At 46.6% G+C, this 27,811-nt stretch overlaps 2 protein-coding genes across 4 annotated transcripts in view; one reads left to right on the top strand and one right to left on the bottom strand.

Moving 5' to 3' along the window:
* The window catches only part of chd6 (chromodomain helicase DNA binding protein 6), a 70,795-nt gene extending 53,692 nt beyond the window's left edge, over positions 1 to 17,103 (top strand). For 2 of the 3 annotated variants that reach the window (XM_065955262.1, XM_065955263.1), the window contains exons 32-45: positions 1 to 373; positions 721 to 929; positions 1,750 to 1,847; positions 1,966 to 2,760; positions 3,538 to 3,792; positions 4,029 to 4,323; positions 5,016 to 6,347; positions 7,053 to 7,204; positions 7,464 to 7,736; positions 8,878 to 9,474; positions 9,577 to 9,816; positions 9,908 to 10,048; positions 11,162 to 11,266; positions 11,354 to 17,103. In XM_065955262.1, the coding sequence (XP_065811334.1) occupies positions 1 to 373; positions 721 to 929; positions 1,750 to 1,847; positions 1,966 to 2,760; positions 3,538 to 3,792; positions 4,029 to 4,323; positions 5,016 to 6,347; positions 7,053 to 7,204; positions 7,464 to 7,736; positions 8,878 to 9,474; positions 9,577 to 9,816; positions 9,908 to 10,048; positions 11,162 to 11,266; positions 11,354 to 12,565 (6,077 nt within the window). In that variant the 3' untranslated portion in view covers positions 12,566 to 17,103. The remainder of the gene's footprint in view (positions 374 to 720; positions 930 to 1,749; positions 1,848 to 1,965; positions 2,761 to 3,537; positions 3,793 to 4,028; positions 4,324 to 5,015; positions 6,348 to 7,052; positions 7,205 to 7,463; positions 7,737 to 8,877; positions 9,475 to 9,576; positions 9,817 to 9,907; positions 10,049 to 11,161; positions 11,267 to 11,353) is intronic. The other variant, XM_065955264.1, reaches the window with a different exon arrangement.
* A 1,549-nt stretch (positions 17,104 to 18,652) lies between these two features.
* rspo4 (R-spondin 4) overlaps positions 18,653 to 27,811 on the bottom strand; it is a 30,799-nt gene continuing 21,640 nt past the window's right edge. The window contains exon 5 of the mRNA XM_065955265.1: positions 18,653 to 20,533. Within this exon, the coding sequence (XP_065811337.1) occupies positions 20,415 to 20,533 (119 nt within the window). The 3' untranslated portion in view covers positions 18,653 to 20,414. The remainder of the gene's footprint in view (positions 20,534 to 27,811) is intronic.

Raw genomic sequence — 27,811 nt, 5'->3', positions numbered from 1 at the left:
ACTGCCAGATATCCGGCGACTTGTGCGCTCAGGATGCCACACTGGTCACCACGACGACCACAGGAACTGGTACAGGTGTGGCGGCGCTCCAAGTGGTCCAGGCCCGCCCCCTCTGGCCCACTGGCCCCGCCCTGACGGCGCGTTTGCGGCGCCTGATCACCGCCTACCAGCGCTTCACGCTGCGCCGCGAGCCGCTGCTCAGACACGACTTCCTGCTGCACGACGGCCTGGTCGGCATGGGGATGGGAGGAGGCGGAGCCGCACACAGTCATCACGCGGGGGGGCCGCTGCCGTGGCAGCTCGGGGAGGAGCTGAGGAGGTGCACCGTGGTCGCCACCGAGCCCGACCCGCTGTTTCTGGAGTGGCAGAGAAGGTAGGAAGAAATCTACAAACCGCAGATAAATACTGACGACAAGTTTTTAAATCAGCACATCGGCCTAATGGGATTTATTTTACCGCTGATTCTTTCTGATCTGATCCACCAAGATTTTTGTCCGTTTCTAAACCCTGCATTCTCTTAAAAACTGTTAAGATTACCTTCCTCCAGAAATAGTGAGGTTAAGACTTTTAAAAAGTGAAATTCTCTGTTTTCATTCTCCCACTTCTTTTAAAAATTTCTTGAAACTCTGAGAGAGAAGGTTTCACAAAGATCATAAATACTTTTAAGAATTGTTCTCCAAAAGACGCTTATTTCATATTTCTAATGTCAAAATGTCTCAGGTGGACTCGTCGGGAACAGGCAGACTTCTACCGCACCGTGTCGTCGTTCGGGGTGGTGTACGACCCGGAGAGGAAAATCTTCGACTGGTCTCAGTTCCGAGCTCTGGCGCGACTGGAGAGGAAGACGGACGAGAGCTTGGAGAGATACTTCAACTCCTTTGTGAACATGTGCAGGACGGCCTGCAAACTGCCTCCAAGGAAGGAAGAAGGTACAGACTTCACAGAAAGAGGGGGCTTTATATTTACATGTTCTGGTGTCTAAATGACACTTTACCATCACTTTTAATCTTTTTGCTTCGATGCTGATGATCACCGTGTCATCGTGCTTTCACACTCGCACAAACTATTCTGATATTTTCATGCTGAGCGTCATGTTTGAACACAATTCTACAATTCACTTAGCAAACGCTTTTATCCAGAGAGACGTACATCAGAGAGTAAGAACAACACAAGCAAGGATCTAGAAAAAAGGGAACAATGTCAGTAAGAGCAAACGATTGGACACACAGGTGCTGACAGGTATTGCACAGAGGCAAAGCACAACATTGACGGCAGTTCTTGAGAGCTCTAATCAGTATAGAAACAATCTTATAAGTTGTTGTTATCAAACAAAAACCATCGTCATTACCATCATCATCATCAATAATATGGAGACCATCATCATTAAGTTAGTAGGTATTCATGAAAGAGCTGGTCTTTAGCTTTTTCTTAAAGGTGCAGAGGGACTCTGCAGATCGAATGGAGTTTGGAAGTTCAGCAGAATGTTTCTCTCTTCACCCAGAGTTTCTCCTCCAGCCTCCTCGTGTTTATTCTGCAGAAAGTCAGAGTGAGCTGATGTGAGAACGCAGCAGGATATAATCAGGAGAATTCACCTGGAGCGAGTGGGGGGAGGGATAGTCTCCTGCTGTGAGATGCATGTGTGAACAGCCATATCAGGAGAGGAGCAGTCCTCCTGAAGTTCTCCAGATATGTTCAGGAGAGCAGATGTGAAAACAGCTCCCCTCTCTCTCTCTCTCTCATTTCTCTCAGGGTTGGTGGACCCCTCTGTGCTCGTGGAGCCTCTGACAGAAGAGAGAGCAGCGAGGACGTTGTACCGCATCGAGCTGCTGCGGAAGATCAGAGAGCAGGTGGGCTCTTTTCACAAACACTCACATTTATGTCTCCTGGCTTTGAAGAGGAAGAGTTTGATTCGGGCAGTTTAGGTCAAACACCTCCTCCTCTCTAACCTGTGTCCCCCTCCCTCAGGTTCTCCGTCACCCTCTGATCTCGGCCCGCCTCCAGCTGTGCCGCCCCTCCCTCTACCTCCCCGTGTGGTGGGAGTCCGGCAAACACGACCGGGACCTTCTCATCGGGGCTGCGCGCCACGGCCTGAGCCGCACCGACTTCTACATCCTGAACGACCCCCAGCTGAGCTTCCTGGAGGCTCACAGGAACTACGTCAGGGGTCACCCCTCCCACCTCCACGCTCAGAGTCATCATCACCCCCACCACCCGGGGTTAACGACTCACCCCGGGATCTCGTCCTCTTCCTCCTCCTCTTCGTCTCACCCTCAGCTGTCTCACCCTCACTGCTGTCTCTACGACTCCAGTCTGAGTCAACACTCCCCTCAGCCCCCTGAATACCCCCACCAGTCCTCCCACCACCACCAGCACCACCCAGTGCCTCCGTCTGCTCCCTCCCCGTCCTCCTCTCACCCTCACCTTCACCCTCCCCCGCCTGCCTCCCCCAGCCTGGGGATAGTTCCTGGCTCTCGGGGAGATTTCCTGGACTGCCCCCCTCTGGATGAGACCCTGGAGCTCGGCGCTCTGCACCACGACGCCATGTCTGCGGACGGTTTGCACGGAGGGAAGACGGCCAAGGACGCCCTCAACGGCTTCCCGTTTAACTCTGCTGCGGGAGGGCAGAGCATGCTCAACTCGTACGGAGTGGGCGGAGCCGACCTCGACTCCAAACTGAGGAGTGATGTTCTCGTTGGAGAGCAGGGATCGTCGGAGGAAACGGGGCTGATGGCGCCGTCAGTGGAGCTCGATCAGTTACAGGTACACACTGAGGTTAAATGTGTCTGCATTTTATACTGGTATACTGGTCGTACTGGGATCCAGGACACAGTGTACTGATTAGATGAGAACATTGGTATTAAACGTCTTATACCAAAACCAATAAAATGGATCACATCAGTCTAGTTCTGAGGTCTGTACACTGGCTCCCAGTGCTCCCAGTCCTAGAGCGCTTAATGGTTTAGGGCCAAAATACATAAGTGACCTCCTGATTAATTACAAACTATCCAGACCGCTCAGGTGGTCAGGGACAGGTCTGCTCTCTGTCTCCGGAGTCAGAACCAAACATGGAGAAGCAGCGTACAGTTTCTATGCTCCTTATATCTGGAACAAACTCCCAGAAAACTGCAGGTCTGCTGAAACCTTCAGCTCTTTTAAATCGAGGTTGAAGACACACCTATTTACAGCGGCCTTTCATTAAACAACTTTAGTAAGATTTTAAACTTTAACTCTGCACTGTAACTTTTAACTCTTTATATTTTTACTTCAATTAATTTCACTTGAATTATTTTTATTTGAACATATTTTCAGATTTAATAATTTCAGTGATTTTTAAAATTTATATTTTAATGTTTCTTTTCTTTCCTCTGTTGTGATGCTTTTGATGTCTTGTGTGAAGCACTTTGAATTGCCTTGTTGTTGAAATGTGCTATAGAAATAAACTTGCCCTGCCTTGCCTTGCCTTATACAACAGACTAATCCTTTTTTCTGCTTCTATATCCACATTGATGTGAATGATTATCTCCTTCCTCCCTGCAGGCTCCCTGGGACGGCACGGACCACTCGAGTCCAGCGCACCACATGTTCAACGAGTCCGATCCCATCCTGGGTCCCTCCGCTCTGGAGCCCGGCTTCCTGGAGGAGGAGGACGAGGAGGCTCAGGGGGGAGACAGAGGAGGGGAGGAAGGAGGGACTCTGGAGGAGTGTCTGGGCCTCCCCCCCTCCTCCTCTCCCTCCCACCCGTCTGCAGGAGACTCGGTGGAGCCGCTGAGCTCCAGCTACATGCTCTTCAAGGTTAGTCCGTGTCCCGTGTCGGGGGCGACTTCAGCAGAATACTGATGGATAGTTTCTTTCTTTAAAACTGAAGGTGAAGGGATGTTCAGTGGGCGAGCTCCTACTTCAACTGAGACGTTCTTCAGTTTGGGCCTTACCCCTCAAATAGGACGACAACAAACCGTAGAGCAGCAGAGATTGATCACTTAAAAAAAATCAAATCTCCTGACATGATTGCACTTCTTCTGTGATTTCAGGACATCGGCGTGAGCGAGGAGCCCAGCGCGGATCAGACCGACCTGTCAGCGAGCCCGCCTCCTCCCTACGTCCCTCCTCCTCCCCTCTCTCTGTCTGACATCACCGCCCACGACCCGCAGGATAGGCTGGGCCACTCTGATGTCACTGAGAGTCTGACCAATCCTGTGGAAGAGGAAGAGGACGGACAGGATGCCAGCGCCGGGTTTGAGTTTGAAGACAAAGAGGAGGAAGATGTGGAAGAGAAAAAATACACGACTCAAAGTCTGGAGGGAGAGGAGGGGGATGAAGATCAAGGTATGAAAGAGAGTTTTGGAACTTGGACTATTTCCCAACTTTCTGAACCATCATGTCTTTTAACCCTCATGTGTCACTATGGACATTTTTGTCCATTTGGTCAAAAGTTTCCTCTTCATCTGGCCATCATTTTGTCTGTGTTTGTGCATATGGCACACATTTCTGTAAGAAAGACTCTCTCTTGACACATTTTGGAATGCACATTTTATTTTTTTAATAGATCAGTAGAACACTGGGAAACAAATTTACTACCCTCTTAAGTCATTAAGGACAAAAATGTCCACTTACAAAAAACTGCTATAAAAATAGAACAGATTGATATTTTTGTTCTACTTTTTTTTTTGCATAAATCTCTTAAACAGCCCTGCTCAAAACTACCAAATATTGAGTAATTATCAGGAATTTAACCCTTTAAATGCCAGAATCATGTAATCAAACTGCCATTAAAGGGTTAAATTCCTGATAATTACTCAATATTTTATATTTTTGAAGTTGTTTAAGAGATGTATGCAGAAAAAAGTAGAAAAATAAAATATCAATCTGTTCTATTTTTATAGCAGTTTTTTGGCATGGACATTTTTGTCCTTAGTGACTGAAGAGGGTAGTAAATTAAACTGATGCATGAGGGTTAAAAACCTCAATATGTAAAATAGGGGTCAGTTTAAAAAGAGCTTTATGGTTTATCCTCACAGGCGCTGACCGAAGTCTGGGAGTCTTAAGTCCCCAAATGGTGGCACCACAGATGGATGGGATGGAACCCGAGCCAAGCGTTGGAGAGCAGGACGAGAGGATGGAGGTATCAAATCAACTCTCTCAAGACCTTCAGGAGAGCTTCAACCAATCAGAGCGCAAAGAGGAGTGTCTGCAGGGCGTGCAAGCCTATCTGGGAAAGCTGCAACAGGAGGGAAGCCTCGTTTGTCCCGAGTCGATTGAAGAGCCCGGAGAGGAGGTGGATGGGATGATTTTATATCAAACCGGGGAAGAAGACACTCTGGAAAACTCACCTGTCTCTGAAACACTGATCGGGAATCCACCTGGAGAGTTTGTGCAAGTGGAGGGGAATTCCAGCGATCTTGCAGATCAAGTGGACGAGATCTCAGAAGGCCAGATGGACGGTGTTTCTCTTCTGAATGTTCCCCTGTGCGAGGACACCAAACCCAATGACATGGAGCATGAGAGCATTTATTCAGAATATGCAAATCCTTCCTGTGCCTCTGCGTCATCACCTGCAGCGGCGTCAAAGTCTGAGGAAGCCTCCTCACAGATAGATGGGATCAAAACTGAGATCTCCATGGATCAGGAGAACTATGACTGCCCAGCTGACAACAAGGACAATCTACTCCACCAAAGCCAAGGGAAAGTTTCCCCTGATCTCTCTGACAGTGTTGACACAAAGCCTTCAGATCTGAAGTTTCCTCTCTTGTCAGATCATGTCAGAGAGAAGAGACGTCAGGAGCTGGAGCTGCCGATCAAGAGGGAAGAAACCAAGACGGAGACGTTTGACGACGTCTACCCCGACAGCTCCCAAGTCAAACATGAACTTTCCTACGTTGTGAAGTCAGAGGACTTGGTGACCAAGTCTGAGCAGGTGGAGTTTACCGTCAAAGCAGAGACTCTGGAGTCCAAACCTGAAGACCTGAGCCTCCCCGTGAAGCCTGAGAGTGAGGACAGTAAACCTGAAGTCCTCCAGTTTGCAGCTTTCTCAGGAGTCAAACCCGAAAACAAACCTTTAGCTCTCGGGTTCACAGCTTTCTCAGACGGATCCAAACTGAAGACAGAGACGAAGCCAGAGGGCCTGGAGTTCTCGACGTATCCCGACAGCTCAGAGATCAAACCCGAGGCCAAACCGGAGAGCTTGGAGTTCAGAGCCGGACCTGAGATCAAAGCTGAGACCAAACAGGAGATGCTGGAGGCCGACAGTACCGTCCTGACCCCGAAGCTCGAGCCTGTCGATGGGCTGGTGGACGCCTCGGGGAGTCTGATGGTGAAAGGACAGGTGAAGGAGGAGAGGCCGGCTACACCTGGTAAGGACGGCTCTCAAAGCCCGATAGACATCTTCAACTTACCAAACAAGTCATTACGTTTTGTTTGACTAACTGATTGATAGTTTGATCCCAGTGAGAGATCCATTGGGTTGACTAGTTTTATCAAAAAGTCGGAAACTTGTAGGGACTTCCGTAACTGCAGTCCAAATTCTAAACATCATAAAGAGCTGTTTCCCCCCCCGCCCCCCTCTCTCTCTAGAGTCCATGCTCACGCAGGTTGCCATGTGTTGGACACTGAAGCTTCAGTGTTTAGCCAGCTCTGCATCGGTCTGTAAACCTCTCTGCGTTCTAACCTCTCTCCATTTTTCAAAAGCATCTCCAATATTGATCCTAGTTTGAGCACGTTTCTGCTCGTGGAGCTTATTAGAAACATGCAGAGGCTTTTTAGGTCGGGTACAATCACTTCTATCTGAACCAGTTCTCTTGCCCGCTTCCATCGCTGCAACACCTGTTGGTTTGACCTGATAACTGCTCTCATATCTGGCAAACCAGGTTCTCCTGGAGGCGTCCATGTTGCTTTTCCGACTTGTTGCCAACTCCTAATTGGAACGTTGTCAGGTGTAACTTCATTCCCAGCTCCGACATCCAAGATAAATGGAATGCACCATTATAGCCTCTGAGTATGAGATTCTACTCATGTAGTTATGTTGTGCTTTATTTAAGATATGTCCTCCTCTTCCTCAGTGCTCGTGTCTGAGGGTTACGTCGGCAGCCCGAGGTTTGCCGCTCCGATGTCCATGTGTGAGATTCCCGACAGCCTCCATGACAGCAGGGAGCCAACCATCGCTCAGCTGCTGCAGGAGAAAGCTCTCTACTCATTCTCTGAGTGGCCGAAGGTACAGCAGAGTCTTTTATATAAAACATGTAGAATGCATTCAACATGACCTGTAACACAAAGATGTGGATGTTTCCCACTTTGAGATTATCTGTCAGAGTCCAGCTCCACCACAACAACGTCACCGGCCCTGCGGCTCATTTTATTGAGTCTGATGCTAACATCTCAGTCTTTTTAAGTTCTCATTTGAAAAGGCTGAACAACTTCCCTCATCATCGTCGTCATGTCTTTAGCTCAGACCTTTTTCCCTTTCCCGGCAGGACCGCGTCATCATCAACCGCCTGGACAGCATCTGTCACGCCATCCTGAAGGGGAAGTGGCCGTCATCGAGCGAGCAGTACGACTCCCCCGGCTCGCTCCCCGTTAACTCCTGCCTGGCTAACAGTCTGTCCCAGCAGCAGCAGCAGCAGCACCACCGAGCCAGTTTCCTGACCACCACGGCCTCCAGCTCCGTCCCGAGCCAGTCCAGGGTCCAGCAGGCCGGTCCTGGGCTCGGGTTCTCCATCCCGCCCCCGCTGACCAGACTGCCTAAGGTGAGAACTCACCTGTGACCTGATGACTGAGCGATTCAACTCCCTGTTCTATCTCAGCGTCTGTCATCTGTCCACATTTATGTCTATTTATCACAACGTAGTTTATACAAGAGGGGCCCAGTCTGCACATATGGTCATGCTTATAATGCTAACAATGCTAATAAATATGATGATTGTTCTTTCCTAATCGTAAAGTGCATGAAGCGTGCAGCGCCTCGTCCTTTCTCTGCTTCCTACGAGTGTTCCCGTCTTCTCACTGATTTGAAATAGAAAGAAAAAAATAAAACAATCAAATATAATTAATGTCAAATCCATTCACCTGTGAGCCAACTGTCATAGAGAGAGCTAGATAAATGTTGCTAGCAGAACGCTTGTTTTCCTCTGGTGCAGCGTGCTCGCTGGGCGCTCTTCTCTGCACTTATTGGGGCATTAAAACATTTCAACTTTCATCCCAAGACGACGAGTCTCACTGCTTTAAAACCTCAACATCACTGCAAATGACGTACAAAAACATGTGTCCTGTACCTTTAATGATCTGCACTTCACTGATTCATGAGGACACAAAATACATCAACATGAAATGTGTACGAGGTCTGTGTCCTCTCGTTCTCTCCATCGCTCCGCTCCTTTTCTGTCTCTGTTTCATAAACTGTTGATATTCTACATGTTCAAATCAGACTTGAGCTCAAGCTTTAAATCAAAATATCCGTTCCACTTGAACAGGTGACTTAGCCGTCTCTCTCCTTTGTCGATCTGTAGCAGACACCATCAGGACTTTACCTGTGAATATGATCGGTCTGCCTGTGTGGACGGAGCAGAGAGAGCTGCTTCTTGTAGCGCATTAATAACCGCTGTGAGCCAATCAGGATTCAACGTCTTGTTTTCTCTCTCATTTACCGCACTCCTCTCCTTATCTCTATGACACTCGCCCAGAAGTAAACCCAAGCAGGAAGTGGTCATGACTCCTTCAGGAGGCTGCAGCAGAGAGAATGATCTGATCTGTGTTGAGCTCAGGTCTGGTTGTTGGCCTCCTCTGTGTCTGTGTGTGTGTGTGTGTGTCTCTGTCCATATGTGTGTTTAACAATCCTCCATCTCTCTCCCATTCCTGTCTACCCCTCACCCACCCTGTCCACCCTGACAGTACATGCAGCGGGGCGGGGCATGTGGGCGCGGAGCTTGGCGCCTCACCTCCTTGCCTCTCTTACAGGAGAGGCTGGTGGCTCCGCCTTACCTCCCCGAGCTCAAGCGAGCGGGAGGGCGGAGGTTTGACTATGAAGCTGCAGCAGCTGCGGCCGCCGCTAAAGTCCTGGCCGGGAAATCGTTGTCGTCTACCGCTACCACCACCAGCTCCGGCGGGGCCGCTCCTGTGGTGGCCCCACCCTCTCACCGTACGGGAGCCATGTTGATAAACGGCTGGCAGGAAGCAGCCATCGACCTGACCAAGTCGTCCGGAGAGATCAGCACCACCAGCGGAGCGGGAGAGTCTGCGGCCTCACCAGGGGGGGGTCACAAGCTGCCGCCGCCACCCCCCATTACCGCCCCGCTGACTGGCTCGGTGGGCATTGACATGGCGGGAATCCTGCAGGCGGGGCTCATCCACCCTGTGACGGGGCAGATCATCAACGGGAGCCTGAGAGGAGACGACTCCCTGAGGAGGAGGAGGGGCAGGAGGAGAAACGTGGAGGCTCTGTACTCTGAGTTCACCAAGAACAGAGGACTGCACCTCCCCGACACACAGGTGGGTGGAGGAGAGGTGTATGTGACCACGCCCAGTGCATTGTGGGGGATGAAAAAATAGATTTTGAGTGTTACTAAAGAATTGAAAACGTTGTCTCTGCAGGGCCGCGTGGAGGTGATCAGCCACTCCTCCGTCTCCTCCTCCACCTCATCTCCGTCCCCCTCGCCTTCAGACCGACCTGCAGGCCCCCCCACGCCGTCCTCCTCCTCTACGCCAACCCCTACCCAGACGCCTCCTCAGCCGGAGATCGTGGCCATCGACAGAGAGGCGGCGAGTAAAGGTCTGATTGAGTGGTTGAGGCAGAATCCAGGATACAGCATGGAGCTCCCTTCATTCGCTCATGTGAGGATGATGATTGGTTACTTTTGACGTCTTTAGGGGGGCGGATAAGTTTTAATTCTCTCTCACCTGCTCTGACTCCCCCTGTCTCTAGTCCGGAGCTGGTCTGTTACACGGCTTCGTGGAGCGCCCGAAGCAGAGGAGGCATCGCTGTAAGGACCCCACCAAGCTGGACATCAACACTCTGACGGGGGAGGAGAGAGTTCCTGTGGTGCACCGAGGCACCGGACGCAGGGTGAGAAACATCAAACCACTGTTTAAAAAACATGAGAGGTTAAAGAGGACATATTATCCCCCTCTTCTCCCCCTTTTCTAACAGTCCCCTGTGGTCTAATTGAAACATCTGTGCTGTGCTTTGGTCAAAATATAACATGAATCAAGCACCAGAGGAGGTTTGTGACCATGTTTAAACCAGCTCTCTCAGAACGCTCCGTTTTGGTGTGTGTGTCTCTTTAAATGTAATGAGCCCCCCCTGAGTTTTCCCCGGTAGACAGCAGTCCTCTGAAGCGAGAATAAAAATGGCCGACCTGTGCAAAAATTTTGTTCTAGGCTGGAGGTGGAGTCCATGGGTGGAGATATCAGGGGAGGGGAGGGGATTCTTTTTTTTACCAGAATCCCACTGTGACATCACAAGGAGAGAACATTTTTCTCTGTGTTGTAAGATTTATGCATACCACAAACAAAAGGACTGGATGGATTTATTTCACATTTCGTTGGTCAGTAGACACTCTGACCAACGCAATATTCACGCAGAAGAGTCCTGTGGTCACTAACGGCAGCGCTCAGAACCTTAACTTCAGAGCACCTTTCACTGCTGCTTACGGTTGCTAGGTTACGTACGCTGCATCACTTCCCTTCTGTTTTTTAATTATTTGTAAGCTTCACACTTTAATTTGGATCAACTCAGTCGTCAAAACTGAATCGTGTCCCGGCGTTAGCTGCAGCTCTACGCCTGACATTGTTCCTTAAAGACGAGTCAGTTCAGGTTCTCCTCTGATGCTGACAATGATGATGTCAGAAGTCCCGCCCCTTCTTGATTTTTGATTGGTTAGCTGACGGAACAGTGACATTGACGACTGGCATTTCAATGTGCTGAGCGCTGAAAATCCAGAAGTGAAAAGGTTTGGTTCAGACAAACGGGGCTGCCGGATACATGCAGTCCATCAGCGCCGCGCTTTTGCTCCACAAGAGGTCGCCGTAGTTCATAGTGTTGACGGACCGCGGCGAGCGTGGATTATATGGATATGGAAATATTCAGGAAGTAATGAAAGAACAATGCAGTAAACATTTTAGCTACACATACTGGTTAACATCGTTCTTGTACTGTTGTTGTTTTCTCGCCCTGCAGCTCGGAGGGGCGATGGCGCCGGCCATTAAGGAGCTCTCCAGGTGGCTTGATGCAAACGCTGAGTATTTTGTAGCTCCGGACTGGGCTGACGTGGTCAAACACTCTGTGAGTAAAGTTTTGTTTCTCCTAATGACGTCCTGCTGCAGCTTTGACCACGCCTCCCTGATCTTTGACTCCTCCCTCCTCCTGCAGGGTTTCCTTCCTGAGGGGATGTTCTCGCGGATCCTGACAGAACCGGTCAACAGAGACCCCGGTTCTCGGCGTCGAGGCCGGCGACCTCGCAGCGAGATGCCTAAGCCCCTCCTCTCCGTCTCAGACTCTGGCTCCTCTGGCCTGGGCCCGCCCCTCTTCATGAACGGCGGTTTGATCGGCAGCATGGACTCGATGGTGGCGATGCAGAACCTCCGCGGCGGGATGGGTATTCCCATCTCCGGGATCATGGCGGCCGGATTCCCTCACGGTTTCTCTGCAGCCGTGCAGGCGGGAGGAGGCGCGGTGTCGTCAGAAGACACAAAGAACGGATTGAGCATGTTACCCATGATGCTTCACGGCATCCCACACCCTCATGGGGCTGCGATCCCGCAGCACGCCTTGTTCAGCGTCAGTGCGATGATGGCACACGCACCGCCTCCTCCTCACCCGAGCTCCACCTCCTCCTCCTCTTCTTCTACATTGTCTGCTGCAAAGGTTACCACGACAACCGCGCCGTCTACATCTGAGGCAGCCAGTCCCTCGTCGACGACGCCTGCTGAGAGAGAGAGCGCCGCGTCCTCTGGCTCTGCTGGAGTAGAGAAGGAGCGGAGCCAGGACGAGAAAGGCGCGGCAGACACAAAAAAAAGGGCAGGAGGGGCGGAGTCAGCGGCCATCATCACCTCCACCAGCAGGGCGCAGTTTGGCGCTGCTCATCTGGGCAGCGGTACTAGCAGCCATCTTACCTTCAACCCGTTCCTGATCCCTGGCATGTCGCACGGCCTGCTGTACCCGCACATGTTCCTCCCGCACGGGGGCATCATGGCGCTCCCCGCCATGCCTCCTGGAGCGTTGGACGGCTCACCGGGGAGCCCCAAGAGGAGGAGGAAGAGAGGGCGCGAGGAGGGGGAGAGAGAGGAGGAGAGGGAGAAGGCCGAGAGAGAAAGTACATTTAAAGCGAGTGTGTCCTCCTCGTCTCCCTCCCTCGCCTCCACCTCCGGTCTCTCCCTGGCTGAGGAGCCCGCCGCCGCCGGGCAGGGGCGTGCAGAGGAGGAGCCTGCAGAGCCCCAGGAACCAGACTCCCATCAGCACCCTGAGGGAGCGGCGGCAGAGGAGAAGGAGGAGAGAACGGGGGACACAGAAGGGGAGGCACCGGAGGAGGAGGAGAAGCAGGACGCTGAGGAGCAAAGACAGGCGGGAGGAGAGGAGGTGTAGAAGAGGAGAAACTGCGCCCGCCTCCTCCTCCGCTGAGCAACCGTGTAAAGTTTGTGCCGTGTCTGTCAGTCAATGTCCATGTAAAGACTTTTACTATGATGATGACTAATAATGATGATTATATTCGACTTGGTTTTGTTTATATACCAAGACCCAGCCCACTCCCCCACAAGCTCCGCCTCCTCCCCCTCCTCCTTGTATACAAAAACAACTAGTGTAAGAAATCTTCTGTGTATTCTTCCCCTTCATTCTGCATCCAGACTGAGTCATGAGTGACACTTTATCAACACACGCACACACACACTGCAGGAGAATAAAACAGCTGAGCGTTGGCGTGCATATTTCCCCGCTTATGACCTCAAAGGGATGGCGATGAGCGTTGAGGTGGTCCTGATAATCTTAACGAGCACCTGTGTCTCTATTCTCACTCCCAGCATACTCCATTGAGTTTTTTATCTTGAAGATGAACTCGAAGCTTAAACCAGCATTCCCCGATTGCGTGAAGCTCAAACTCCATTTTCTTTTCCGAGGTCGGAGATACGCTCGCTGTTTAGCGAAGCGGCTGCATCGTGAAGCGTTTAGCGTTCATGTGTCTGGCTCTGCCCTGCGCGTGTTACTGGAGGTCACCTCTAGAGGGCGCCCCGTAGAGGTCAGGTTCTACAGACACCCGAGGAGGTGACTGTAATGTTCATTCGGGGATCAGAACTAACTTGATATAATAGTGAGGTCAGATCAGCTCAGACTGACTCTTGCGTTTACTGAGTGACCGTCTGTCAGCGTTTCAGCAGCTGTAGGAAAATAACTAAAACAACAGACGCACTCAGATGAAAGTTCAGGGTAAGTTTTGAAGCTTTCCCCGTTGACTTCTAAAACAGAGCTGAACCGTCCCCGAGATCTTCTGACCGACACATCGCCATCATCACAGACTTTGTGTCTCAGCTTGTCGCTTTCTGTCGTCGTTGTCTCTGCTGCTGTCTAAGGCCCCGTGTCCACCTAGCGTTTTTACCTGAGCGACAGCATCTTTTTTTTTCCATTGTTTTCAACGAGCAGAGAGTGTTCACAGCGGAAAGCGGCCACCCTGAGAAAAAGCGTCCATGGGCTTTTTTTCTGAGCACTTCCCCCTTTTCTGTTAGACTTTTCAGAAAGGCGCTGTTGACGTCACCAGGCGCTCTTTTCCAAATGTTCCCCGTATTTTAGTCTCCTGCAGATCGGGTCTTGTACCCTCATCCTCCTCGCTCAGTGTCTGATCAGGAAATAAACAATCTGAAATATAAAACATGTAGTAAAAAGTAACGGAGCAGTGTCGGCCATACAGCGACCGTTGTCAACAGACTGTTGTCATGGAGACAGGACGGATGTGCAGCGCTTTTCTGCCCAGACGAAACGCCAGGTGGCCACAGGGCCTTAATTCTGTCACATCTGCCTCTACACTGCCCTCTGCTGTTCATGTGCATACTGCTGCTTGCGACCACTTGGTGTTCATTTTTTTGAGGTTTGCACAGCCGAGGCTCCGAACATGACCGCAGAGGAACAGGAGGCAGGCGTAACGCTCATAACGTGAATGAGCGGTTAAAAGCAAGAATATCTCCGACCTCGAGGTTATAAACACATCCACAACATACAAAGATAACAGACATCAGCCCCTGATACAACCTTTATTTAAGAGATGTTTTTTATTTTAGTTTTTCTATTCAAAGACGGAAAAATTCGTGATTAAACTGGAAGGTCAAAGGTCACACGACAGGTCAATTCATCGTCGTTTTTCAGATCGTCTGTCTGCATGCCCCAGCTCCACCACGTTTTAGATACTTAGCATAAATATATTTTTGAACTTGACCTCGATTATTAACGCTACACCAGCTTCTTCACTCTTCAGACAGGAAGAGGAAACACTGAGAACAAGAACTCCACCTTCTTGTTTGCTTTCATCGATAAACAAGCAGAGAACAATCATGAGATTCATTTCTTTTATTCTTTTCATCATGTCGAGATTTTTTTTTAACAACTCAAAACACAAAGTCACTTTGAGAGGAAATCAAGGAAAAAGGAACTGTAAAATTAAGAGCACCTTCAGGCCACCAGGGGGCGGTAGGAGGCAGATGAGATTGTATTATGCCTTGCAACCAGTGAGGCGGCGAGATGGAGGGAGACGAGAGGAGGGGAGGGAGGAGGAGGATTTTCTTTCTGTTCTGGTTTTATCCGACTCCCACATGTGACGTATTAGAGCTGCAGAACGGATCCACTCATGACCTGTAGCATCATCTCATCGGTCGACCCCCTCACCTTTTTTTTCCATCCTGTGCATCGTCTGTCCAGAGAAAGGGAATCATTTGTTGTTCAGGAATGAAGAACAGATCAAAAAACAGGACGAGGAGGGATGCACGGCTGTGAGAAGCATCGCTCTTTGTTTTCTTCGGTTGAGTTTTAAAGCAGTTCATACTAAGAGTTTCTAAATATGTAAATCTATCGCTGTATATTGCTGTTTTTCTTTTTGTTTTTTTCTTTCACCTTTTTGTTTCTGCATTGGGAAAAAAATACTTGACAGAAGCGATGTTTGGCGTTGCGGTTAGTCCCGGTGTTTTCTGACTGTACTGTACATGAAATGATGCAAAGTGTCTGCAGAACAGGGTGTGTATTTAGAGGCGTTTATGTCACATGTTGGAATTCACTTTGGTTTCGTTTTCATACCTGAAAACGATTTTTTGCACAGTGTCTTTTTGTGAACCTGTTCCCGTAGAGTCCTGTGTTTCCTTCAGAGTGTGAGAGAGTGTGTGTGTGTGAGGTCACAAGAGAGAGAGTGTGTCTGTGTGCATGCATGCGCACACGTTTTTGATGTCTTCTCCCGTCTCGTCCCGACAGGTCACATTTCTTGTTGAGAAAAAAAAAAACATAGTTGTTGCCTTGTCACAAGTTTGTGGCTCCATATAATTTATTCTACTTTTTTCCTTTTGCTTTGCCAAACTCTCACCAAATATGACATTCATTCTTTTTTTTAGTTTCATGACGTATTATTCAACGTAAAATGCCTTATTTAGCGAGTATTTGTTTTTGTATAGCCATTCTGTTAGATCTCCATATATGAACATGTTATTGTTACTGTGTTTGTTTGTATGCGTACACGGCCTTGGCCATGTGCATTATCTTCATTATCTTCACATCAGTGCGAAGGTACCACGGTCTCCAAATCACTACGTTAATTCCCAAACAATCAGTCATCCCTGAAAGCACAAACGGAGAGTTAACAAAACGTTTCTAACCAGTGCCTCTAAAACGACCTTTCATAGTTTCTCTCTTCTCTCTGTGGGCGTCACTTGTGCACTATGTGGACGCCATGCTTCGATAGTTTCGTCATCCCCCGGTTTAGGGGGGGCAGGACGATGAACATTTGGAAATGTCACTCCGATATGCAGACGATACCATGCTGTTTGTTAAGGGGGAATTCTGGATTCTCTCCAACCCGAGTCGTGGATCATTTTACACTCAAATCCATTGTAGAGGTTCAGAAAAGATGAGCAAGATGTCACCCGGAAAAGAAGCGTGATCCTCCTAGTGTTGGAGTACTCTAAATTGGTCTTGGTCTCGATACCACTTTTTGAAGGTCTTGGTTTCATCTCGGAATCGAAAATTTCGGCCTTGTCTCAGTCTCAGATTGGACGGACTCTAGATTTTAAGTCAAGACCACCACTGACCACGTCGTTAATGTAATTAGAAGCAAAACTCAGAGCACAGGTTGACTAATGGAAGTTCCGGGGTTGTCCATTTTGTAACGGGCTGAGCAATGAAAGTGACATAAGAGGAAAAGCTAAGTGCTAAAATTAGCGAACTCTTCACAAGACCTTTGTAGGGCAAAATCGGTAAAGAGGCGATGTACTTGCATGAAGCGGTTAATGGCGTCTCCAGCGGTTAGGCGTACTGTACTTGAGTGCCGCCGTGAGTCGTTCTGATTCTCTACAATGGAGACGAGTCGTAAAAATTTTCGGACTTTAGAAACACAGTTTGTTAAACGCCAGAGTTTCCTGTCAAGAATTGCTGTTGAATCCCGCACCGCACTCATTCTGCACGAGGCCTTCTGTTCGCCATCCAGCACCGCGTCGAGGAAAATAATGCGCGCACAGTTTGTCTCCTTCAAATAGTCGACCGTCTTTGTGTTTTCCTAAATCAGCAGCCTGTCGTTTTGTTCCACGGCGGAGGAATCGCTTCAATCCCACATCGCTCTCTCTGTTACGGACTCGATCTGGTGAGAAAACCTGAAAGGAAGTCGTGCAGGTTTCAGTGTGCGAGGAGACTGGAGGCTCTGTGTACACGTCACGCCATGCCTTCTCTAACAGTGTTCTGTCTGCTCATGTCACCTCAACATGTTGTAAACGTTTGATCTCTGCTCATGAATGATGTATTTATTGTATAGTTCTTGTCTTTACATGACTGACTTTTGTTACTCTTGAAAGTCTCCTGAAAGCATTTTTTGGTTCACATGGAAGTTAAACTCTGCTTTTCTTTGTCACTTTTTAACCTGCTATATAAAGATGTTTTTAAAAGTCCCCTGATACCTCCACTTATTGTCCCAGCAGAGCCAGGGGACGCGTACATGCATCATCATCGGGTCAAAGGTCAATCTTTGGTATGATTTGGGTTGAAGAATTCTCAGAAGTGGGAGGGGGGGCTTTAAAGCGATAAAACATCTCTGTTGTTCGATCGTCAGAAAAATAACCAAAACTGAGCAGCGTCCGGAGCAGATGTGTCGGTCATATCTCCTGATTTACACATTTAAATATCCGTTCACTTTTAACTCTGGAGTTACAGCGACAGACAACAGATTCCTGATATATCAGCATCTTGTATCTGCGTTGCTTTTCATCAATCCGAGCAGATTTGTGTTGTCTTTGTCTCTCAGACACACAGGTTCTGCGCACCTGACTATGAAAGGGCGGGGGTCTTAATGCCCTCGGTCCTCCCTGTCCAATCAATCAATCATTATTTGTATATAGGCCGTGCATGAACGAGGATGGCGGTAGTTTTGGGGACGACACAGTCCAATGGTGGCGGCCGGCTTCTGCTGCTGGAACAAGGACTACTGGGCTTCTGGCACCAAGCAGCCGGTATTTATTAATAATCTCTACAACATGACTGATGAGCTAACACACGTCCTATCATGAAGCTAATGTTAAAACATTATTAAGGGAACTCTTTCTGGCTTCAGCAACTTCAAACATGGAGGTCTAAGCAGAAAAGAAAGACACAAATCTGTCGGTTGTGAAATTATTTTTTACTGTTGTGCACGTTGGGAAGAAAACTCTCCTGCTGTCAGAAACACGACATAAATGTGTCAAACATGCAACGTCAGGAATTCAAGCATTTTTAAGAGTGTAAACTTTAACTGATGGAAGATTTGTGGTGTTCAGAACAAAAGCATGAATTCTGCCGTCAGTAAAAGTAATCTGTAACACTTTAAATTAAGGTCCCAATAATCACCAATAACTAGCTGCTTATTAGCATGCTGCTAAACAAGACCGTAACCAGGGTGTAGAAAATACTGAGGGCCAGGTTTTCTTCTCTTAATGTTTCACTCTCAAGTTATTTAATGGCATGCAACATTCATGACTTCAAATGCAACCCAAGCTATGCACGACAATTCACACACTCTTACTTCCTATTTGTAAAGCTGCAGATGATGCGCAGAGTTTTTTTTTTCTACAACTAGGCGGTAGGTGCTTGTTGTTGAAGCGGCTACCTTAAACTATGAAATACAGCAAGAAACACAGAAGTAGTGTAGGGCGGGCCGTGACTTTGTGGCATTTCAGTTTGAGTATTTTCAAAGTAAAAGCTATCTAGAGCTTCATAGATTGATGGTTACAGTTTTTGCTGTCTTGTTTTGTGAAAAGATCATGGCGATTGCGACCTCATGTAGAATAAAGGTACTAATAAGCAGCCAGTATGCTACTACTTAGCATGCTAATAAGTAGCTAGTTAATTGTGAATATTATGATCTTTATTTAAAGTGTTACCAATTACTTAAAAGAAACCTTTATGGCTGCAGCACCACAATATACATTTATAGAAAAGTACATTCATGTTGTGGAATAAAATCCATTACAATAATAACAAAGATAAATACACAACTGTCGGAAGAAAGCCAATGAACAGACTCTGAAAAAGAAGGAATACACACGCATATTCAGTCTCCTTGTTTCAGACTAAACAGGCTGATCATCGGGCCGACTGTTACCGAGTACCATACCACTTTATTCATTCATTCTCCTGAAGAAGTACGGCTTGATCTCACCCTGATGGGCTGTGATTGGCTGACACCAATGTACCAAAGGTTCTATTTGACTTCAATTATCCAAATTTCAGAATTGGGATTCCTTTTGACTTTGGCCAGCGACACATTAGAGGATTTTGTGCCTGATTTGCTGGAGCATGGAGGAGCACCAGGGGAGAGTATTCCCTGGGGAACCAGGGAGGCTTTTGATTGGATCTTTCCACCCAGACCTCATAGCAGTGAATGTTCAGCGTTATAACATGATTAAAGCCTGCTTATCCTGGTATAGAGAGGAAACAAAATATATATATATTTTTTGGCCAACCCGGAAGTTAGCAACGCCATGGGGTCTTGGATCCTTGCAAAAAAAGAAAAGCTCTGTGGCAAACACACTGTCAGATGAGCACCACTTTTATGATGATTTATGTGATCCCTGGTAGCAAAAAGCTAACGCTGTGCTACATGCGAAACTACGCCATGGTCGCATGGCTTCAACGTCACCACCACTACGACTCAGGATGACTCCGATAAGCGGTTTGGACTAGCTAGCGAAACCGAAGCTTAATAAATTGTTTCTTAACTGAATCTTTGCCTTAACCCAAAAATGAAACCTACATGACACCTCATGTCTGACTCACGTAACTTCAAACACAGACGATGACGTTTAATGTCCCCAACAACCACACTGTAGTTTCATTTAGCCACTTGTTAGCAACCGTCTTTTTAAAGACTCGTCAAAACTTCAAAATTAACTATTTGGGGTATTCACTCACGTGTTAAATTATATACAAGAACACGCCAACATCTCTTTTGCTTTGGAAGATTGATCCAAAGGCAACTGGACTTGTTGAAGATCTTGAACTTTATCTTTTGAAGATCTTCATCCAGTCCAGCTGCCTTTGGATCAGTCTTCAAATTCACCATGACCTGAATGACTAAGAACCTTCACAGACATCTCTTATGCTTATGTTAACCACAGACCTTATTTTATCTAACCACCAACCCATCAAAAAAACAAAAACATTGAGTTTGAGGCAAACGACCGCATGGCGCTACAATGCTAACTTACTTCCTGGTTTTAGAACTCATTCCTATGGCACCCTATACTGCAGAATAACCGCCGCCTGGAGGTCAGACTATGTACTACGATCCAACATAGTATACAGCATACTGCGTTGGGCATTAGCATGTAGTGGGCAGTTTGGAAAACAGCCTTTGTTGTTGGAGTTTCTGAGACTTATTCTAATCCGTTGGTACGAGCGTCAGACTTTTCAGATTCAAAACCAAAAAGACATTTTTTAATGGCTACCAAAAAGTTTCCACATCTCTTGGGTGGAGATTTTTTCTCCGTTCATGTCAAATGAATCACAGACGAAGAAGTTCTTTTAGTCAAAACATCAACGTCTTTGTTCATTCCGACGCATGAACGTGCATTTTAATAAATTCTCTGAATGTTCACTCTGATTGGAAACATGTTTTTCTTCTTGGATTTTCAAAGCTCCAGCTGATGTCAGCCGTCTGAGGGTCCAACACGTGTCGAGTGTGGCGATGAGTCTCGGGGGTGTGTCCTCCTCGTCCTCAGGGATCCCCTCACTTTTCTGTGGCGTCTGTTGCATTCGGCAGGTTGCCTACGTCGTTGCTGGCGATTAGCCGTAGTCTTTTTCTCTCCCTTTTCCTCCCGAGTCCTCCTTGTGTATTGTTTCTTCTTTCTGAGAGACAAAAACAAACAACTGAAGAGTCAGAACTTAAATTTTAAATAGTCACTTAAATGTAATAGAAATCAAGTATATCCTCTGAAAATAACTCTGTGAGTCATGACTGTCTACAAAGGGTGTAACACCCGAGTCCCGCTGTCTGTGATGTTTTCTGAGTTTTCCGAGTCCTATCTTCAGTTTGTTGACATCGCCGGGACGGCCGACCGACCGGCTCATCCCCTTGTGTATAGAAGTTGTTTAATTGAGGGACTAGAGAAAAGAAGAATAACATACTGTACTCACTGCTTAACTGCGTTTCTAGCTCACGCTCATTTCGAGTAAATTTCCATGCAGCGTGAAGATACGAGCATAATAAAGATCGCTAGCATTAGCATGCTAACACAACAATGCAGCACAAGTTGTTTTGGTTTCATGCTGGTGCTCAAGGGCGCGGTCCTTATGCAGCGGTCTTTGACGTAACATCCAGTGTTTCCATGGCAACGATAAACGTGTCTTTCATGGCGGCTCATCATGGCCGCTGCCTCATCAAGACAAATCCCGTTATAACTATACAATTATGTATTTCTCTGGCTTTGATAACTGTAGGAAATATTTGAGGTAATGTAAGTACTCAACAAATATATATATATATAACACAATTATTCATTAATTTAGATATTATAATGTAAACATTCTATATATTGTACGTTTAACTTCCTTACAGTAACTCAGAAAGGGAACAGAAATGTGTCTTGTATTTCACTTCACACCTGAGGATCCAAACAGCTGCAGTGCACCTTTACCTTTCCACATCACAACATTACACATGTGCTGCTTCGACACAGCCGAGAAGAAAGAAAGAAGGAGAAAACTGGCAACGTTTGGTGTCATGTTCTCCATATTTCAGCAGAGGATTGTGAAAAATGTGCAGAGCTGCAGAAAAGTGAGGAGCAGTTGAATAGTATCTTCAGGAACTGTTAATGTTGTTCAGGTGTTTGGGCGCCTCAGATTGTGATCCAGGATCATCGCTGTGAAGAATGTGAGCCGACTGATCGTCTCCGTGGATCTCAAAGTGTCACTGAAATATTCCTGTTGATGTATCGCCGCTACAAGAGGCGCGTCCAGAACCAGAAGAATGTTTTTCACTCAGCACAGCTTCATGTATTCCCCGTGCTGAGCACACACACACATCAGACTGTGTGGTGTTTGAAGAGCTCTGGGACTTCAGGTTCAGGACTTCAGGGAGTTGGAAGTAAATGCAGAAATGTGTTGATACTCCACGAGACGGATCAGGTTAGACCTTATCCACATATCTGGTTTAGCTGTCTCCTGTTATTACAGCACCATCAGCCCACAGAGAAAATGTGGTTTTGATGTTCCGCCGAGAGGAGCTGCAGAATGTTTGGCTCAGGTTGAAATTTGGAATATTATTTTTAAAATATGAAGCGGTGAGGATGATTTAGAGGTTGGTCCGACATCACAGAGTAAAAACACAAATGTAGACGAAGAGGGAAATCTTGATGTTCAGAGAGACCTGTGTGATGATCGCTTCTCTGTGTACTGTATCTTTAAATACTATTTGTTGTCATGGTAACTAAAGGTGTGCACTCTATGGTTTTATATTAGTTTTTTTTTTCCATGCAGTACGTCTGCTTCGACCTGTGAAGAACGTCTGAGCGTCCCTGCAAACGATAAACGTGTAGCGTGACGGCTGCTGTTTGACATGTTTGAGGATATCAGTGATGTTAAAGAAGGAGTCAGTAGAAATGTTTGTAAACATTCAAACTGGGCCCCTCTTCCAGAAGCTCACCCTCACTGCAGGCCGTAGTGTGTACCTTCACTGCTTGTACCTACACTTCAAGCTAACGCAAGCTAGCACAAGCTAACCTCTGGTGTTTGTCACCTGCCTGTCCAACAGGAAGCAGACCAACTCCACGTCCACGAGTAAAAGCCAACACAAGGTTCACCCTCGTTTTAGAACGAGCTTTATCCGCTTGGTGTTTCTCCTCACTCTGATTATATTTTCTCTTCTTTGCTGCTACGTCCTCGTCCGTCATATTCACCGCTTTGAATGGCGTCCAATCACTGAATTGTATCCACTCTGAAACTCACCTGCTGCGCTGTCATTGGCTGGAGGAAACACACCAGCTCTGCCCAGAAACGTCCAGAGTCAACCAGAACAAAGCAGAACAGTAAAATCAAGTCAGAGGACAGAGTCTCTGCAGACACAGTCACCACCACACATGTATGGAGGCCCAGAGGGGAAGATGGAGCAGCTTCACTTTAGGAAAAGTCTGAATTTTATTTTGAGGGAACAAGCTGCTGACTCTGTCTTTAAAATGCAATCAACATTGACTCTGGATAAAAAAACAAACACTCCATGACAAATCTACAAGACGTTTGACCCAACCATCCATCCTGACAACGTCCCGAAGAAAATGTGCGGTTTTGCTTTCGCCTCCTGGAGAAAACAATCATAATGGCTGCCATGATTGAATGTGTTCAAAGAGCAGAGTGTTGATAAGTTCAGTGGAACAAAGGTTTAAGTTTAAAAGTGGGAAAGAGAGCTGAGATGTTACCGAACATTTACGACTCGTTCTTTTGTTTTTCCCGAGGTCTTCTTTTGTCCTACTTCCATCCTAACGTGTCCTAACTTTATCTTGTCATGAAAACTTTCCTGCTGAAAGAAAAAAAAAACTTAATTGAATCCTTTTGGAAAAACAGACAAGATGCAGAAAGTTTTATGATTTTTTTTTTGTTGCATTTTGGACTCCACTTTGGCTTTCCGCCGTGCTCATTGGTTCCAAAAATCTCAATAAACAGAAAAAGTCGTTAGCTTCTCTGTGAGTCGCAGGTGTTTTCTTAAACTCATCTTTGCTTCTTCGGGGGGAACAACCCTCCAACAAATCCAAACCCGTCTCGGAGGGAGAACGTTTTGGATTTGCAGCCAGCTGCTCTCCTGACATCGTAGCTGCTGGTGTTGTTAATTCCTTGCCGCAGGTCGGCGTTTCTGACACGTTCCTCTGGATGTTTGTTTACCTCTTGAGTCGGTGGTTAAAGTGATTAAAAGACTCGTCTGTTTACGTTAGATCTTCTCTTTTTCTCCCCCTCAGATATAGATTCATAGCGATGCCATGCGGTAATGCCACGCCGTCATCTGCCCTTCATTAGTAACGAGAGCTCATCTTCACAGCTCCTTATATCCTCTCCTGTCTCCTCTCCTCAGCCTCGTCCTTACATCTCGTCCTCTTTCAGCTCTGGATGCTGCTCTCCTCTCGTCCTTCCTGCAGTCTGTCCTTGGTTAGTCACGCTGTCACCATGCCTATGATTCTGGACACTGCCCTGATGAGTGCGAGTTAAGACGGCCTGTCCTCACATGTCTTCTACTCCTTCCTCTTTGTGTCTTTTTTTTTTTTTTTTTTTTTTTACTTTTATTCACCAAAACATGCATACACACACTCACACAATTGAAAAAAAGAGATACTAACAAGAGGGGAACTGTGGTACGATACAGTTTTGCAAGCAGATTTTGACAAAAACAAACAAACAAACAAACAAAACAAAAGGAAAAGGTCTTTAACATGAGGGGGCAGCTGTGGCTCAGTCGGGAGAGTCGCCGTCTCTCAACCGGAAGGATGAGGGTTTGATCCCCAGCTGGGCAACATGTCCGATGTGTTCTTGGGCAACACACTTGCCACCGAATTGCTCCCGTTGCTTCGGTGGCAGTGTATGAATGGGATTAGTTACTTCTGATGGATGATACTACATAACGATGTGAATGTGTGTGAATGGGTTGGTGTGACATGCAGAGTAAAAGCGCTTTGAGTAGTCAGAAGACTAGAAAGTCCATTTACCTTTTACATGTACTCACTGAGGGAACACAACCCTGATTAAAACACCCATATACATTTAATAACGTCAACAAGCACCACCTGTCCAGAACCCAACACAATGTTTTGTGTTGGTCTCTGTTAATTCATGCGTTGAAGAGCACTCGTCTGTCCTCTGGGCGTTTGTTCTTTGACAGGATGATAGTAAATAGTTTGTCCTAGCGTTGCAGGGTAGCAGGTGGATCCGGATCAGTTGTGACCCGGGGCAGAGAGGAAAAGGGACACATGGAAAGTACAAACGTTTAAATCCTTCAACATTACATGGGGGGGGGGGTCGAGCTGGGGAGGCTCCCATAAGTTGACCAAATTAATGAAGAGGATTCATTTCTATTCAATAAGGCAGGATTATTGACTTTTGTTATTCTTATTTTTTACGTTTTTATTTCTTTACATATACTTTAATCGTCCTGCTTTATTCCTGTATTTAATTTAACTTAATTATAATTTCTGTTTGTCCTTTTTTTTTTTATTGTCTTGCATTGATAGTGTTACCCTTGTTGGGTATTGTTCTATATCATTTATTGTCTGGTATTGTACTGTTGTAAAACATTTGAAAACAATAAAAATGTTGGTCATGAAAAAAGAAGGCAGGATTATTTTGTGTCAGATGGGTTCTGACTGCCGTTGTTGTCTGTTAGCGGTAGCATCGGCCGTTAGCATTTCGGTGGACTTTGTCTGTAAGCAGAACAACAATCTGCCTGGAGAACAAAAACTGAACCCATCAGCATCATCTGAAAACTTGTCAGCTTCTTATCAAACACTATAAAGAGACATCCACCTGCAAAGGGAGATACCAATTCTGTGGTGGACGTCCCACATCATCAGATCCACTTCTCATGTTGATGGTCAGACTGTGAAAAGGTAACGCACCAAACAGGAAGTCGCGGCTGGACCTTCCTGTATGTCTAACTGGATAAAACCCAATCCCACAAAGGTTTGCTGTCACTCAAAGAGTCCCATTTCATCGTCATACCATGGCCCATTGGTTCAGAGATTTGTTGATGAAAAGATGGATCAACCACCAGGTCGTTTTGACCCAGGCCATGAACACCTGATGGGGAGCCAGAGGTGGGGGATGTAATACCATAAAGGTAAAAATGCTGCATTCAGGTGTTTCCGAGAAGGGAAGCCGTTCTTCCAACTTTAATGTGTTCACAGGATTTCAGTTCGGAAAGTCTGTGTGTTAACAATGACAAAACATATTTTGCCCCTCGTGATGACGATTCTGACGTCATGTCGGGAAGTAGGGCACCTAATTCTTCTCCGAGTTTCCGAATTGTTGTTCCGACTTGAGCAGGTTATTCATGTTGCATTTTACAACTCAGAAACTCGTTTATCTGATGTGCCCGATACCACATGAATGCAGCAAAATGCTCACCAACATCAAAGATAATGCTAAGCAACAGCCGCAACCCTGAGATTGAGTGACATGTAAACAGACCAATCAGTGTTGAGCTTTGACTCATGGTGTTTTTCTATTGGTTAAAACAGCAGCAGCCTCGGCAACGACATTCATCGACATTTATAGACATACACATCAGTGATGCTAGCATGGTGTGATGTTTTGGTTGGTTTAAACCGGGACTGTTCCAAACTGGGACATATGAGTGCGTCATAGATATGGGACCCGGAGCTTGACAATGAGACGGCCCCGGTCGTATCTGGACGTATGATCAGCCTATGATTTGGGCTACATATTGAAAATATTTTGGTTGATGTGTCGCAATGTTGGGAACGCAGTTGTTGAAATCCAATCTGTGAAATTTCATTTCCACCAGTAACAATACTTTCCCAAAACGGTGTAATTTAATTTTAGATATCTGTGATCTTAATTCGTATTAGTAGAGTTCATTTACCCCCTTATCCTCACACACACACACACACACACACACACACACACACACACACACACACACACACACACACACACACACACACACACACACACACACACACACACACACACACACACACACACTCGGAGACCAGATGGTTTGTAGTTGGTGTTTCATGACAGTGAACCATCCCTCAGCCATCTTAACTGAATCAAGCCTTGCATTGGAAAACTGCCCTACTCATCACATAACAAGCTAACCACAGGCAACACAAACACACACACACAAAAACACACACACACACACACACACACACACACACACACACACACACACACACACACACACACACACACACACACACACACACACACAAATGTTGTCCTTGTGGCTGTTCTACCCAATTCCATGTATTCTCTAAAACCATGACACTAAATGCACGACCACATCAGAGGTGGATTAATTCAGATTTGAGAGGATTCTCCTGATGATCAATTTTTCTGTTCAACAACGGAAACAAACTAAACTCTCACATGTGCGTTGTGTTAACTGCCACCCTGAATCAACAATCACGTTGGCGTGTATCGAACCTTATCATTTCCATTTAAAGTCTCAGATCTATGAACTGAACTCTGGATTCTAATTGGTTGGCGGGTTTGGTTGTTTTTTTCGTATTGAATGGAATTTCCTAAAAGAAATCAGGACATTGAATGTGTCACTAACGATATCCTGAAAGCAGAATGACTTTGCAGGAAGGCATGGGGCAATACCAGTCGTGTCTTTAAATACTTTATTCCAATGTGAAACAGACGTTATTATCATGTTGGATGGTATAATCCATTTAAAAACCAGTAGAAGTTGTTGTTGTGCGCTCTGTTCGCAAACTCAGGTTGCCAGTTTGAACTTGCAGACTTTTATGGGGATGAATAATCACAATAAGGCTGCAGAGTTTCAATCATCAATGCAAACATTACCTGGAAAATAATGCATCCAAAGAGACAGAAGGGAAGAAACACAGAGACTAAATAGACATGGGGTAATCAAACAAAGGTGAGACCAACAAGACAGGTGAGGACAATGAGGGCGATCAGGACTGGAGGGAAACACACAGAGGCAGGGAGAAAATACAAGACGAGAAACACTGAGGACAACTACAAAATAAATCATGAAACACTGAAGACACACAGGGAACTCAATGTAGATAAACACTAGAACCTAGAACACTGGGATAAGAAATACCTAAATAAAAACACTGGTAACTAAACTAAGAAACGAGAATTAGTAAAACAGGAAATACAAATCTAAACTCTGAAAATACAAAATATACAACTTAAACAAGACCAAATCATGACACCTGCCTAGGGGGGCCCCATCTGACACCCCTCACTTTTGTTGCCCTGCTGAGCGTTGCAGCATCATTGCTGTGAAAACCAAAAGTTTGTCAGAGAAAGTCAACGAAGTAAAATGAAGAGTAAATAAATATACTGGTAAAAAGAGGAAGAGGAGTAAGTGTCAGGACACGGGCAGACATAACGGTGATTAATGCTGGACTCCTAGTAGGTTTTTGC

This window comes from Labrus bergylta, chromosome 5 (genome assembly GCF_963930695.1).
Source record: "Labrus bergylta chromosome 5, fLabBer1.1, whole genome shotgun sequence".
Taxonomy (NCBI): domain Eukaryota; kingdom Metazoa; phylum Chordata; class Actinopteri; order Labriformes; family Labridae; genus Labrus; species Labrus bergylta.
Note: the sequence above shows the minus strand (reverse complement) of the source record. Positions and strands in the feature narration are given on the sequence as shown.